The sequence below is a fragment of the Python bivittatus genome, unplaced genomic scaffold (genome assembly GCF_059951505.1).
Source record: "Python bivittatus isolate LINGU-HERP-01145 unplaced genomic scaffold, Pbiv_v1 ctg000220_np1212, whole genome shotgun sequence".
Taxonomy (NCBI): domain Eukaryota; kingdom Metazoa; phylum Chordata; class Lepidosauria; order Squamata; family Pythonidae; genus Python; species Python bivittatus.
In genome coordinates, this window is record NW_028277048.1 from 14,395,071 (window position 1) to 14,410,874 (window position 15,804).

The 15,804-nt window shown below is 41.3% G+C and overlaps 2 protein-coding genes across 11 annotated transcripts in view; one reads left to right on the plus strand and one right to left on the minus strand.

Moving 5' to 3' along the window:
* The window catches only part of TNS2 (tensin 2), a 135,728-nt gene extending 124,222 nt beyond the window's left edge, over positions 1-11,506 (plus strand). For 4 of the 5 annotated variants that reach the window (XM_088137939.1, XM_088137938.1, XM_088137940.1 and 1 more), the window contains 7 exons: positions 376-468; positions 949-1,026; positions 2,167-2,244; positions 3,202-3,370; positions 3,835-3,903; positions 5,292-5,321; positions 8,648-11,505. In XM_088137939.1, coding sequence (XP_087994065.1) covers positions 376-468; positions 949-1,026; positions 2,167-2,244; positions 3,202-3,370; positions 3,835-3,903; positions 5,292-5,321; positions 8,648-8,789 — 659 coding nt within the window. In that variant the 3' untranslated portion in view covers positions 8,790-11,505. Of the gene's footprint in view, positions 1-375; positions 469-948; positions 1,027-2,166; positions 2,245-3,201; positions 3,371-3,834; positions 3,904-5,291; positions 5,322-8,647 lie in introns of all 5 variants that reach the window. The other variant, XM_088137937.1, reaches the window with a different exon arrangement.
* A 1,161-nt stretch (positions 11,507-12,667) lies between these two features.
* The window catches only part of SPRYD3 (SPRY domain containing 3), a 42,489-nt gene continuing 39,352 nt past the window's right edge, over positions 12,668-15,804 (minus strand). For all 6 annotated transcript variants that reach the window (XM_088137942.1, XM_015888520.3, XM_088137944.1 and 3 more), the window contains one exon: positions 12,668-14,899. In XM_088137942.1, coding sequence (XP_087994068.1) covers positions 14,765-14,899 — 135 coding nt within the window. In that variant the 3' untranslated portion in view covers positions 12,668-14,764. The remainder of the gene's footprint in view (positions 14,900-15,804) is intronic.

The window sequence follows — 15,804 nt, forward strand, 5'->3', positions numbered from 1 at the left end:
TGTTGCCTGGAGTTGTGGTTCAGCAGCTTCTGAAGCTAAACTATGACTTAGAACAATATTATTACCTTCCAATGACTTAGAACAATATGACTACCACCCTTCACAAACTTATCACCCCTTTTAGTTGCGCCTTATTGTCGGCTACATGTAGCATTGAGAAATGCCTTTGACAACTCTAAGAGTAAATGCTATCTTGGTCCCAAACTCCCATGTGCTGTTCCTTATCCATTTATCCTCTCCACAAAGCTGTGACAGGTCCTGCTAGCATCAGGATGAACTTCGTTTCAGCCTCTTCTCTGGAAGCAGGCTAGATAGGAAACAAAAATCTGGGGAAAGAGAACCGCCATCACTAATTGATGCCCTTTCCTGTCTCAGGAGACCCTGCGGAGCAGCTGGTGCGTCACTTCTTGATCGAGACAGGACCCAAAGGGGTGAAGATCAAGGGTTGTAACAATGAGCCCCATTTCGGTAAGTAACACTGGGCCTTGAAGGGAAAAGATTCCAGTAGGCGGGTGCACAAAGCGCAGGATTAGACTAACGTCCAGCCCTCACCCTATTCTGAAAAACGATCACTTCAGACTCACGGTATGAGCAATCTGTGTCTGTGTTTGCCCTGGCAACCTCCTGGCTTGGAAAGGGAGGGAAGGGTGGGGAGGGAAATAGGGGATGTCAGAGAAATAATTGGTTGTTTCACCCACTTTTGGTTTAATGCCACCCACAACTGGCATCAGCCCCACCCAATTATATAACCCAATTATAATCAAGCCTAGCCCTTGATTAAAAATAGCATAGCTCCCACCATGTAAGCGCCTTTTGAGCAAATGAGTGACACTTTGGGGAGGCTCCTAAACAAATTATAACTGGTCAGGGTTGGGGGTGCTGTGTTGAGGAAGATAGTATGGGAGGCAAACCCTTGACTCAACATGAGATTTTTCGCTCCTTTTGCAGGCAGCCTGCCAGCGCTGGTCTCCCAGCATTCCATCACCCCCCTCTCGTTGCCTTGCCAACTCCGCATCCCAAGCAAAGGTAGGCGAGTGGGAAGTTGCTCAGAGCCCGGAGACTGGAAAGTGATGGAGGTAGATGAAATGAATGGAGACAGAGGCTAAGAAATTACATGTCTTGGGCATCTAACACAGTGGTCCCCAAGGTGGCACTGGGACATCCATGGGCCTGCAGCCTCCCTCCTTGATGCCGTCCAGGTTCCTTGCTCCATCTGCCTTGTACTGTACATTAAACCAAGAGACTTTAATTTTAAAAATGGGAATCTGGCATGTTGCAAAGGAAAATGCCAGCCACCAACATCTTTATTTCCAAGAATGCCTCTGAGCTCTTAATAGGCTCCATAAGTTTTCTTAGAAAATAAAATGATGGATGGCTGCCGCCTTGTGCAATGTTTACAAGTGTCCCCATTTACACAGAAAAAGGACAAATCTAAACAGGGGTTGTAAGGAGTACTGTGGGGTGGATGCCTGGGGTGAAGTGGCAAATAACTTTCAGGAAAATTGATGCTTTGTAATTGATTGTTTCCCTACAGTGACCATTTTGTGAATAAGCAAGTCTTCTCCACAGTCATCTTGCAGGATAGCCCACTGCATGTTTTCTAATTCCAAATGTGTCCATAGCCCCCAAAGATTGAGGACTCCCTGTTCTAATAGTAAACAAGAATGAGTGAGGCATGACACAAGGGTCAACTTCCTGAGCCAGTGTAGTTCTTTCACTTCTTGCTCTCCATGATAATGTTGTGTAGTGACGTATAGGCTAAGTTGATAGGCTGATGTGGGAGGAGAACAAATGCCGCTAGTTCCAGCCTATATGGTCAAGGATGAGAGCTGCTCAGAGTTGCCATTTAGGAAAGTCTGAGGAGCTACAGGTTGCTTGTCTCTGAGTGGAGCTATAAATCAGAGCAACTTTATCATGAAAACCTTATCCAGAAGAAGTCAAGTGAGCAGAGGGACCTGGTTTTTCCCAGATGCGTGTCCAGATCCTAGCCCAGCAAATGGTAATCCCAACAGCTGGAAGGTAGTGTATAGATCATCTTTTTCAACCTTGGCAACTTTAAGATGTGTGGACTTCAACTCCCAGAATTCCCCAGCCAGCCATGGTTGAAAAACATTGGTGCAGAAGATACCTATTACTGCTCTACATTATCTGACTTTTGCTTTTCAGATCTCACCGAGGAAAGACCAGAGCTGGCTATTCCCACCAATATGAGCACTGCTGCTGATTTGTTGAAGCAGGGAGCAGGTAAGCACTGGGGGGAAAAAGGGGCAAAGGGTAAGTGGGTGTGCGAACCCTCAAGAGAGACAGCAGCATTAAAAATATGAATAGCAGGAAGCAAGTCTTATTTATTCAGACAATATTAGGGAAACAGAGTAGTATTAATTTACTTCATTTATTTATTAGATTCTGGGATGTAAACTCTTAACCAAGACTAAGCCAAATTCAAGAAAAGCCACATTCTGTAATGTAAATGGATTGTGCAAATTCATTTTCCAATTATCTTGCTTGTGCTAGTCACAAGGGCAAAGAGCAACCCTCACTGGTAAATAAAATGTAGTCTCCTGGTGGCTGGAAATCTTCCTCATCTCTACATTGGCATTTCCAGGATAATCGCAGCTGGGGCATATGTTAAAGATGGGAAGATATGCCAGAATATCTCTGATGCCAATAGATGGCAAACCTTATGGCTGTAATAGGACAATTGGCAGCCACTACTGGGTGTGGGGAGCCCTTAGTGTTGTGAAAGAGCTACAAACACAAAGTAGGATGCAACTTGGTAGAGAGAAATGATGGCTGAGAGAGAAGGTCCACCCCTCCCCAGATGACTCTCCCCCCCCCCCCGGTCAAACATCTGATGCAGGGTTAAGTTTCAGGAATTAAATAAGGGACCTCCACAGGATGCTTCCAATAAAAAGGAAAACATGGCCATTGAGTATGTCCCTTCCTAACAGAGCTTTCCTAGTATGGAAGGTGGGAAGATATGGCAGGGCTGCGAATGAAAGATGACGTCTTCTGACTCATCCATACAACGCTGGGAATAGTCAGGGTCATTGTGCATTAAAGGTCTCATGTGAACATCATTTTAGGAGCATGGGCAAACTGAAGATCCCTGGGGTGGGGTCATGTCAGTGAATCATTCTGGTGGCCCCCTTGCTTTTGTTGATGTGGTACTCTTTTCCCCCCTCCGTTCCCAAACTGCAGCCTGCAGCGTGCTTTACCTGAGCTCTGTGGAAACAGAGTCCCTGACAGGGCCACAGGCCGTGGCGAAGGCAACCACCAGTACCCTGGCTGCTAATCCCCATGCTTCTGCCAGTGTTGTTCATTTCAAGGTGTCAGCCCAGGGCATCACACTCACAGACAACCAGAGGAAGTAAGTCTGCCAGCCTCTGCTCCTGGGCACCATGGTACCCTTCCTTTATGTCTGCTGCAGCTGCAAGCCCTTTCTTCTTTCAGTATCAGCCCTTCAAGGTAGGCCAGGTCAGGAAACAGATGCAAGAAAGACTAGAACTCTACTTTCTTGATACTGAAATCTTGAAAGCTTGACATTTCCCATTCCCTCTCTCTTATACCAAAGACAGTTAAGGTGGGCAACTTTAATTCTTTCTCACACTTCCTTGATTTCCTGGGCTGAGCTCATGTTTTGCTAACAACCACTGCATTCATTCTCCAAGGTCATCTCTGTGCTCCTCGCATTTATTCCCTGCTGACATGCCTTGTTACTTAATTGTCTGGATATCCCTTTTTCTCTTCCCTCTTCCCACTGCTGGCTTCTATTAAGGTAGAAGCTGAGGGGAGGTCTTCCCTGTGTTCAGGAGTCTTTCTTTCTTCCCATAGGCTGTTTTTCCGGCGTCATTATCCAGTCAACAGCGTTACCTTCTGCAGCACAGATCCTCAGGACCGCAGGTAACCACCATCTTCATCTGGTTCTTGCATAGCTTGCGCCCTGCTTTTGTCCCTGAAAATCCATGTCAGTCTGGATGCTTAGTGGCACAAGCATATCTCTTATATGCAGAAAGGGCCAGGCTTAATCTTCCGCATCCCAAGGAAGATGCTTTGGAGAATTGCTAGCAGTCACCGCAGACGATGGTGAGTTTGTTGGGCCAATAGCCTGAGACAATGTAGCGCAGCTTGCGTTCAATGTCTACCCTATATTTCCACCCATTGTATGCTGTGGTGGTTAACAGTGCTTTGCTTATTAGTTCTATTTATGAGACCAAGATGTCTGTAGTAGCTTTTACAGTTTACTGTGAAGTAGCCTGTGTGATTGCTCCTGGCCTTTAGAAGACAGTGTTTACAAACCAGGTAAATAATAAGTAATAAGCAGCTACTGAATAGGGCCCATAGTTTCATTTTGGTGACTTCTTGAAATTCTAATTATGAGTTGGTCTGGTGGTTTTCATCTGATTTCATTTCATAACCAACTCTTATTATCTGCACTATGACCATCATTATAAGGTGCTTGTATATATGCACACAAATATATTCAAATGCATGCAGGATTTTATATTGCAAGGATCCTTGGGATGAAAAAGTGCTAAGCTTGTGGGATCCTCATCAGTGACATTTTTTTCTTCATATGTAGAGATGTGTTGTCGAACATGACTTGCAGCTAAACTCCTATGAGCTCACTGCAGTTAGAGGGTTGCTTCTACTTTTCAGCTTACTTTCATTTCAAAGTACTCTGCGTTATTTGGTAAAAGGAACCTTGCTTTGATTTCTTCTGTTTCCTATCTTTGCTGTGGTGACTGTGCCAAAAGCACAAGGATAATTAGTTGTACTGCTTCAGTGACATTAACAAACTCTAGAGTAATATATTATACCTCTGCCCTTTTCAATAGGGATAGGTACAAAATGATAGCCAGAGCGCTGTGCAAACACAACTTGAGTTTTTAAAATTTTGAAGTACATTAAAGTTTGCTATGCAATTCTCAATTCCTTGAAATTTCAGTAAGTGGAGATATTTAAACCTGGAGAGATATTTAAATGAGGAGTGGAGAGCACGTAGCTCTCTCAGTAATATTGGACTACACTTCTTATCACCTCTAATTATTGGTGATGTTGGCTGAGACTGAAAGATGTTGGGATCTATCAACCTCTGAGGACTACGAATTCCCACTCGTGACTTAACTTCTGTTGCTCTAATTACAGGAGTATCAATTTTCTTCCTTTTTAAGCCAAGTACACTGTCTTTCTGTGAAGTAGGACTGCTCCTGGGATGTGTTTTGTGAATTTGCCCCAGGGTCAATTGATTGAAGAGCATTTTCTTAACCTAACTCTATGTTTAACTCTAGGTGGGCCAACACAGATGGCACTACAGCCAAGTAAGTAATGGAAAGAACAAAAGCTGTGATAACATGTCCAAGATCAAGTAAAGCATTAATTTAATACCACCCCATACAGCAGCATGTTGATAGATTGTATAATAGGTTGACCTCTTAAATGTCGAAGACTTTGTTTGGGTCAGATTTTAGTCTGAAAGGTCCCCCATTGTGCCATTCAAGTCCTTCTATTACCAACATTTAAGCTCTCCTTTTGTAAGGTGGCAACATTGTGTTGATGGACAAATTAGATTAGTTTGTTAACAATATATGCAGTCCTCATGAAGAGAGGAAGCATTTGAGATTTCTTCTTAAAAGATCTGCTGTTCCAATTTTCCCACATCATCATCTAAGGAGCAGGATCAATTTCTCCTCCCACTCACTTTGTAGACCTATATACATACACTGTTCCTTTTCATGGTAGGCAGTGTCATGCAAAGTGCAGAAAAGAGAAGTAATGAGCAAAAGAAATTAAATATAGGAGATAAGAGAAAAAGGAAAACTAACTTCTAGTTTATATTAACACCATTACAGATAGTCCTCGATTTATAACCACAATTGGGACCAGAACTTCTGTCGCTAAGTGATGTGGTCATTAAGTGGATCACACCTGATTTTATGACCTTTTTTGCCATGGTCATTAAGCAAATAATGTGATTGTTAAGCGAATCCAGCTTCTGCTGTTGACTTTGCTTGTTGGAAACCCCCTGGGAAGGTTGCAAATGGCGATTACGTGACACTGGGATATTGCAATGGTCAAAGTGCGAGGACTGGTCATAAGTCACTTTTTTCAGTGCTGTGGTAACTTTGAATGGTCCTTAAACGAATGGTCATAAGTTGAGGATTACCTGTACAATCTCCTTCATCATACTTTCCCTGGCAAACCATCTTAGCTTTCACCACATTCATACACCAATGCACACATTTCCTTCTATTCTTAAAATTTTCACTTCTCTCTTCTTGGGGTTCTCATCAGCTTCATTCAATCATAATTTTCTCAGTCTTTCCCTTCCCCTCAACCCATTCACTCTTCTTTCATATATTTATTTTATGATTTGATCCTCAATCATTCTATGTGATTCAACCACTCAATGTACTTTTTCATACCAGGCATTCCATTTTGTATTCAGTCCACATTCATTCAGAACCTATACACACATGACTTTCTTCTTCTTTTTCACCACACACACTTGTTAAGTACCTCATTCCCACTGCATGAAACATATTTTGGTTTCTCCTGACATAACCAACTTCTGAAAGTGGGCAAAAAGTGCACTGTTATACACAGCCATTTTTGCTTCTTTTGATAACAATTAATTTCTTACTACAGTCCTATCATCTATTAGCTTTCTACTAGCATTTGCATATCTAAACATTTCTCTGCCCATTTTCTCATCTTTAATAAATGTTCTACCAAGTACACAAATTCATCTGTTTGCTCAAGGTTTTAATCATTTATGTATAACTTACAATTGTTCACTATTTCTCTGCCTCTTTTAATTTTAACCATCATTTGCTTTCTTACTACATTCTTTGCAACTTTTTCTCTACATATGCATTATACAGTATCTTTTTCCTTCACTTTCTCCTACATTCTTTTATATGCATTTTTCCTTATCCATAGCTTTTTCACTTCAACATCCCACCAAGTATTCTTTTTCATATTTCCCATTAGTGTTAAGTCCACATACTTCTGTGACACTTCGTAACACAATTATTTTTACAAGCAGCTTCTATATAATCTTTCCTTTTGCTGACTTTCTGTTCTGTTGGGAGATCATTTATCTTGTAATATTTTTTTTTCATACAAGGCACATACCCTCTCTTCCTATTTTCATTCTCTTTGGTTCCCTATTTTCCTTTTCTTCTATTTCTCCCTCGATCTAAATCTATGCCACACTCAGAACCTCTCATCACCCTTTTATTTCAACTTAAAATACTTCATTCTTGTTTTTTTCATTCATTCCTTTTCCATATGGACAAATAAACAGAACCATACATTTGAAACGAACAACCCTTCTTCTTAGCAGATGTTCATCAGTCTTCATTTTAATTCATTCTTGGATCTCTGAGCGGCCCATTATCACTAGCAAAATTGTTAGTATAACCTCTTTCTTTCTAAAATTTCTAGCTTCTCTAGTTTCTGTTAAAGAAAAGCATAGGATCAATGTTTTGACTCCCTTGTACAGCTTCGGTCCTGCTTGCCCCAAAGCAACAGATTGTTTGTCAGAGCTTAAGCAAGGATATTTTATATTTCCTTTTTTAAAATGTATTTTTATTGTTAGTGAAATACAAGGGGGAAAAGTCTACATTTAGATAGTGGCAATAGAATGAAGAAAAGAGAAACAACTACTGAGGATGAAAAAAAATCATTATGGGAAAACTTTCTAGTGACACGTTCTCTCCTTCCCTTCCATTTGCTTCCTCAACTGCTGACCAAAACCTAAATATTTATATTTCACATTGAACACTGATGATTATTGCTGGTATCTATTTATGTCTTTTCGTCTCTTGTGTTTGATTGGCCTCATAACTTTTTTTCCTAGAAACCATATTCCAAATATCTAAATTTGCCCTGCTATGTAATGTGTGGTATAAGGGAGCCATTCTTGCTTAAATTGCATTAGACTGCTATTATGGACATATACTGACAATTTTCCCATGGCTGCATATCCTCCCATTTTGGTCTCCCAGCCTGGTATCATCGGCAAGGTTCCTTTTTTCCCAATGCGCCAAATTTGTTCTTGTGGCTGTTCATAAATTGTGATGTTTTTCATTTGTTTCCTGGGATGATACCACATAAATACATTTGTGATTTCAGTTCAAATTTTATGTTTAGGATTTTCTGAATATTTTGATTGTTACTTTCCAGTATTTTTGAGGTTTTTTACATAATCACTACATGTGATAAAATGTTCCTTCTTTGTGATATTTTAGGTATTTCCTCTTCTTCTTCCCTTGAGTTAAAACTATGGCTTAGTACATGGTGTAAACAGAACTAACGTGATCCTGTCATGGCTGAGCAGCAACACTTCTATAAGCAGCAATGTCCACAGGAACTCATTTCTTTTGTCAAAATGATGAAGGCAGTGTTATGGCCTTTTGAAACTGCATGTGATATCAGGATACACATAGAAAAAGGACAGGGCTGGTGTTGTTATAATGCTGCTGACACTGGTCTGATACCTCCCCCCACCCTCGTACCCCCTCCCCTACTATAAGCAATGGAGAAACAGAATTGTGGTCTCGATCCTTGACTAGCATAGGGTGGAAATCAAGGCCAGCAGAAGCCACAACTATTGCTGATGTGTGCCAACTGTCTTTTGCAGGATCTTCGGCTTTGTGGCCAAGAAACAGGGCAACCCATGTGAGAATGTCTGCCATCTTTTTGCCGAGTTAGATCCTGAGCAACCAGCATCAGCCATCGTCAATTTCATCACCAAGGTTATGCTGGGTACTCACCGCAGATGAAGCTTCTCACATGGCATTCCTTCCTCCCCAGCTTGACTGCCTCTCTGGATGCCTATGAGGTTTTGTGGAATCCTCTGCAACATGGGAACAGGATGGCCAGCTCTGCATAGAGTTATTCATAGGAGTTTTCTACTCTCTCCACTTTAGTCCATTCCCTTCTTCCTACAACCCACTGACCAGGTATAGTGGGGAAAGGGCCCACTTGATCCCAACAGAGAGTGCACATTTCTCTTTTAACATTGCTCGCTAGCACAGGAAACACCCAGGAACAAAAACTTTGGTGAAAACTGCACAACTTAGGATAGTGTGCTAATTCTTCCATAAGCATAGATCAAGGTATTGTGACTTGACTATAGTTAAATGCATTCTAAAGTATCCAGGATGGGGAAGCATTTTGTACAGTTGTAGAAGAAGAAAGAGAGATTACTCTATCCAGGCCAAAGGTCACACTAAATTACTTTGGGGCACATTTAAGAACCACCACACTTCTGGTGGCAAGCATAGTTTTTTTCTCTGCTGCAAAACAACTAGAGTCTGTATGTGTTTACATCACCCTGGAAAGACCATCTGGTAGCCTTTCCTTTCTGGAGATAGCATTGATCTGGACAAGCATGCCACTTTGTAATGGATAAACAGTACACAGGAGGTCCAATCTTGTCTGTCTCTCCAAACATGCAGATTCAGCGTGGCAATCTTTATTAGTAAGGCATATCAAATCCTAAACTTGTTTTTTTTCGTTGAGACAAAGTGGTGCCCAGCTCAATAAGAAGCAATGAATTATCCTTGGAATTTTACAAACTCAGGTTCTAGCTGTACAGTTGGTATTTTGGATTCTTAAATGCATGGTCTTTTTAAAAAATAGAAAAACTTCCCTCCAGTTTTTTCTTAATTGGTTGCTAGCCCTACTGATTTATTGGGCCTGAAAACCCCTCTAATCCAATGTTGTTGTCTCTGAAGCCTGGAGTTAAGCTACTATTATTTTTTTCAGTTTCCTGTACCCTTCAAGACACAACATGTTTGGGTAAGCAACTGTGCTGCTGTTCAGTGCTGCTCTATGTGAACCTCTGATCTGGGATACAATTAGTGCAAGCTGCTACTGTAGTGTAATAACTCCTGAACTCTCTCCAGTGCTTGATTTTTCATCTTGAATTGAGGTTAACAATGGAAGGAGAAACCAACAGCTAAATCATGAATTCTTCAATATCATGGAAGTGGTGTCCAAGTAGGGTGAATGCAAAAATTCACAAGTAGCCCAAGAAACTCACTAAAGATTGCATCTTCTTTTAACCCTTATCTGTAATGCATATGAGCATTCTGGCCAATGTAGGCTTTATACTGAAATTGCAAAATTGATTGAAACAAAAAACACTTCAAGCTTCATATGCAAAAATACTCCCAACTGTGCGAGACACAGTACATTCTACTGTGCTATGGAGATGAGAAGCTGGAACAGACACATAATACATACATTGTTGATGTAAAATATCCCAACTGACAATAGGTCTTAAATTCCTTGGCCACCAAGTTCTATAATGGAGAAACATGTGCAACATTAGGCAACTGTATGTGATGAAGGGTAAGTGTTGGGCAGAGTTGATTAGATACTGCTAAGGTTAGAGGCCATTACGTCGGATTAAAGAAATTGGGTGAACAAGATGCATTGGTCCCATTTCTATTCAAAGCAGAAAGCAACAGGAATTTAGAACTTAATAGGTCCAAGAAGGATTCGTTGGTTCTCAACAGTTAAAAATATTTGGATTTCATAGGAAATTATCTGGACATCTTGTTGAGTTTGACTCCTAGTTCCAAGCAGGGAGCTGTAATCCAAACATCTGGTTGGGGAACATTATATATATCACATGCAGCTCATTTCTCAAAGATCAATTAGTTGGCCATTGAACAATATTCTTTGCTTTTGGTGTGCCTGATGCAGACATATGCCTAGTTTAAAAATTCACAAAGTATAATAAGAGCATGGACAGGTGATCAACATTAATTTTGGCAATTTTATAGCTCAAAATCCATTTTAATGACTCTTCCTCAGACTCTCAGAATTCTCTTTCCTATACAACTATTTAAGAGTCTATCTTTGCATCTGGATAGCATACAGCAGAATATCTGACCTGTCACAGGATTAAGGCACAGGAGGACATGAAGTGCTAAAAAATCCTTGATATAACAGCAGTCGTATTTCACACGTAACTTTCTGGTTTGAGTTTTTCATTCCAGAAGCACAGCCCTGCATATTTACAGTTTTTCTTCCCCACCAGTCAAGCAACTAGAAGGTTGCTTAAAAAAACCAGCCAATTGAGAATTGTATTCCTAATAACTGTTAGCATAATATAAATATTAATCCCTCGTGCGCTTAGGTGCAATCGGTTGAACAAACCTTCCGTTGGTTAAGGCATGCCAGCGCAAGTACCAAGAGAGCACAGCAGCTGTGTTTGGTGGACGTCCATGTCTTTGGATTGCTCAGGCACCTCTGATGATGAAGCAAGAGATTCCCCCCACCGGTGCATTCAAGATGGGCCAGTGGCAGCAGAGGACAGATCAAAGCAGCTAGTGAAAACGGTTCTGCTGTTCCCCGAATCTGCCTTCTGGTTTTTGAAAGGGGGAGAAGGGGAGGGTTGGGTTTAGTACAGAGTTCTATTTTGTCTACTAAAGAATTTATATCTGAATGTTAACGAGAGATGTTGTGATAATATATATGTATATATATGTGTGAAGGGGGAGGGAGGGCAGGGGAGAGAAAGCAGCAGCACTATTTGTTATTTTTTATATCTGTATTTTTATCTTGTGTACAAATGATAATCTATTTCCTGTTTATTCAAAATTAACATACAAGGAAAAGAAATGGGAGTGTCCTGCTTTGGTTTTTGGAAGAGGTCCTTGTGTGATATGGTAGGAAAAAAAGAGATGGGTAGGCAACAGAGAGGACTGTACTGCTAAAATGCCTGCAGGCATTTTAATCTAAATTCTAGTCATCTGAGGCAGGAAAACCATTTCTGCTTGCTTTAGAGGAGACATGATTGTGGCATCACAATGGCCTATATACTCATGTTACCTATAGGGAATTTTCCTAGAGCTGCTTCCGTGGTTTAAATTTCTTTAAAAGGGCAGAAAAATGTCCCCCCAGTGGTAGAAACCCTCAATGCTACTCCTTGTTTTGTAATTATATATAACATATTTTCCAGCTATAATTTTTCATGATAAAAAGTTCATCCAAAAAGTACCATTTAAATACAGGTAGTCCCCGGGTTAAGAACGGCCAGTTTAAGGCCAACCCATAGTTAAGAACGGAGCCTATTGTAGCAGAATTCGAGTTAAATACACAAAGGTTTGAGTTAATTACACAATACTACTTATACAGTATTATACAACAATACTGTTCTGGCTTACATACATAATACAACTTAAGGACAGACCCTGGGAATGGAACTTAAACTGGGGACTACCTGTACACATATTTACATGCTACTGCTATTAATTCTATAATGCATTTATATATGAATGAATCACATATATCAATGTATTCCCATAGGAATGAATTTTAAAATATATTTTCCTACATCATCTGCATCAGAAAGGCTAATACCACTTAAAGGTATTGTATCATTATATTTTATCACTGTGGCATTGCTGTGAGCTTCTGATCCCTGCCATTTGAGCAGTCTTGCTGAACAGCATATTTTATTTTTAATCAGACTATAGTGTTATAACACTACCCTTCTCTAATGCTAAAGTTCTACTTTGAAGCAGTTTTGTGATAGTATAGCACTAGTTTTTTAAAAGCTTTCTGGTCAGTACCATTAACCACCTTAGTAAAATGGTAATGACCAGGAAAGTATTTTTCCCTGTTGCCTAAAAAACATACTGCATTAGAGGGTAAAGTACTGAAACAATTTCATTTTAAGTATTCTTTTGTGGCTAGTACAATGTTTAAACATTTCTTAGATAGAAAATTCTTTTAAATTAAGAAATACACCTTTAAAGAAACTTTGATAAGAAAGAGAAAGCAGTAAAAAAAACTGTTCATGAAGCCAGCAGCCTTTCCAGGTGGAAATGCCAACTTTATTGAGTGTATAAAGATTCTGGCTACAAAAATGCAGCAGAGGCACCCGGAGCTAAGGGAGGAGAACTCTGTTCAAGCCAGGCCTGCAGAGTTGAAGAACGAACTACACAACAGGACAGAGAGGGCAGCATCTGCACTCTCCAAGGCTTGGTGTAGCAATTAAGTCAGCAGCACATTTACAAGCTTGTGGTGTCCCCCTGCACACCGGCAGCCCTGCATCCTTGCGTTCTGCAACCAGGTGCCAGATCGCTTCGGCAGCAGGTGGGGAGGAAGCCGCCATCAGCAGCACGGATTACAATCTTCTCATAATTGCAAGAGGCAGGGAGGGTTGCTGGTAAGACACGAACACAGAAGGAAGAGACCGAATGAACGCTGCTCCCCCTCTCCCAACATACAAAGCAGGACTGTCACAATGAAGTCAGGTCATTCTCACCACCAGAGGGAGCCGACACAAAGATTTTCCAGGACCATCCTCTTCAATCCCCAATTCCCAGAAGATTATCATTTTAGCAGCAAGACTGCCCATGAAAATACAGGGCAGAGAAGTTAAAAGAAGGTAGGACAGAAACGTGCCCTTTGTCCCGTGGCTCAAAGCAGCTGCTACTCTTTGGCTTCTCCTGTCATTGTTTGATCACATCCACGTACATAGCATCCAGACAGGTTTTCACCCTTCCCATAAGCCTTCGTTAATTCTCCAATGGGGTAGGGCTATGACAGGGCAAATACAATGCAGAGAACAAGGGAGTTGCTGAAAGGAAGGGCAGGCCTACATACCTAAGGACTAGCCCTTGTTAACTTCAGCAGAGAAAAATGAAGGGTGAAGAATAAACACTTTACAATCAAGTTACAGTACAGAATTCACATTCCATCCTCTTCTCCATCGATACAGAGATATACAGCAGCATTGCACCCAGATCAAACACTACCCTTTCGACGCCAGCCTGGCCCAACATATAAAACAAATACTAGGGAACTCTCAGCAGCTCAGGATAAGCAGGAGATGGCAGAAAACCATCTGCCTCCAATTTTGCTAATGACACTCCCCCCCAGCCCCGAGATCAGCTGAGTAGGACAGCAGAGAATTCATCAAGACTCTAGTTAGACTTCATCTGTAAACTTTGATTTGCAAAAAGGCGCAGAAGTGCTGGGTCCTGGGCTCCTCAAACATCAGTAAGGAAGTATAGTCCAAGAAAGATTCTCCCCTGGCTTTCCATCATCCTCCCAAATCTCCTCGAAAAAAAGAAAGTTGGATCCTGGGAGTTTCTAAAAGCCAGCTTAGGTTAACCTAAGGAGCCCATATATTTTTTAAAAAATGACACAGGAACTTTCTGCACTGGATGGGCTCAGGAGAAAAACAGATTACAGATAAGACTTTGTGGGGCTGGCCTGCAGCTGGAGAAGGAGCATCAGTGTCCGGTGTACTAGATAGAATAATGCAAATGGTTCATATCAATAGGAAAGAGGAGCTGATCTGTTCCATCTGCAACTCAACTATCCCCTTAGGAAGAGGATCGTGGACACCCACAGAGCTGAACAAAGCTAGGCCATATCCCGGTCTCTTTTTCAACCATGTAAACTCAAGAGCTGTCCTGCCCTCAGAAACAGTAGTTAATGGAACATTAGAGCAGAAAGAGAAAGGGACTCTGTTCCAGGAACTAATCCCTGACCCGCTTGGAAATAAGAGCCTCAAGGTTTTTCCAGTATTAAACAGTTGCAATCAAGCAGACAGGAAAGAGACAAGAAAGGCGGCTCAGGTGGCATTAGATAGACAAATATCTCTACATGGCCCCACATCCAAAAGGTTACCCTTAGAGGCAATGGCTGAAGTCGCAATGAAGAACAGCCTGAGCAATCTGGCAGCCGGCCGAGTGGCAGAAGAGCCGTTCTCTCCAGCCCTTGATCTTTAGCCGCTGAGTGGGTGCAGATCCACCTTGACCTTCTCCCCACTGCTCAGCATCCCAATGGTGGGATAAAAGCCCCCCGATGGCACCACTGCATCTTTCTTGCCAATAATCTTTCCATTGCGTGTGAAGAACACCTAGCAGGGGTAGGAAGAAAAAGAAATGGAGGATTTTAACACAGGTTGACCCTGACTGAATCTGTATTGGCTGGATCAGATTTTGGACAAATCTTCCAAAATCTGTCATGTGAAAATTACTAAGAACTGTGAATAAGGCTCTTGGCACTCAACCTTAGTTGACTGAAAGTTGTTTTTAAAAAAAAGAAAAAAAATACTGTTTTTGAATATGCAATAACAAAGCTGTCAAAAGCAGCCCTTAATCCAGAGTCTAGCCAATTCCAGTGTCCCAGAAGTTCAAGTCAAATCTTTCCCGTTACTGTCACTGATGGGACACATCATATGCCAGAAAGGACGGAAAGAGCATTAACAGAATGCCCCCATTTGCATCTTACCTACCATCTGCAACATGACAACCCTAAGATATAAAACAGACGAGCTGTTTCCGGGCAGAGCAGCTTCAGAGGAGATCCCTTCCATTCTGACTGCGGATTAACATCACAAGAAGCAGGTGACCTTTATCAAGTGCTGCAAATGTCACACTGCTGGACCAGATCAAAGGAGCTCGATTTCTGAACTTTCACAGCTAGGTTGTATGACATATTCTGAACATGGACGTTGAAAGCACAGAAATGAAGTTGCCAATGGGCACAGCATTAAGAATCAAGAGAACCGTATACTGAAGAGAAGGTTCATGCGTGGACACCAGTACACAAAAACAGTTTCTCATGACTCATGCTTCTGCTTACAAGCAGAACTATGAGAAAAGAAACTCAAATTCTTAAATTGTCTTCTGTGACCTTTAATAGTGCTCTGAATTTTATGGCAATCAAGTGTAAGTTTATATTTTTCAGCACTTATGAGTCATGAGAAAATACATCCCTAGCAGTAGAAATGCTGTTTTTTCTTTTTTATATCCCTTTAGT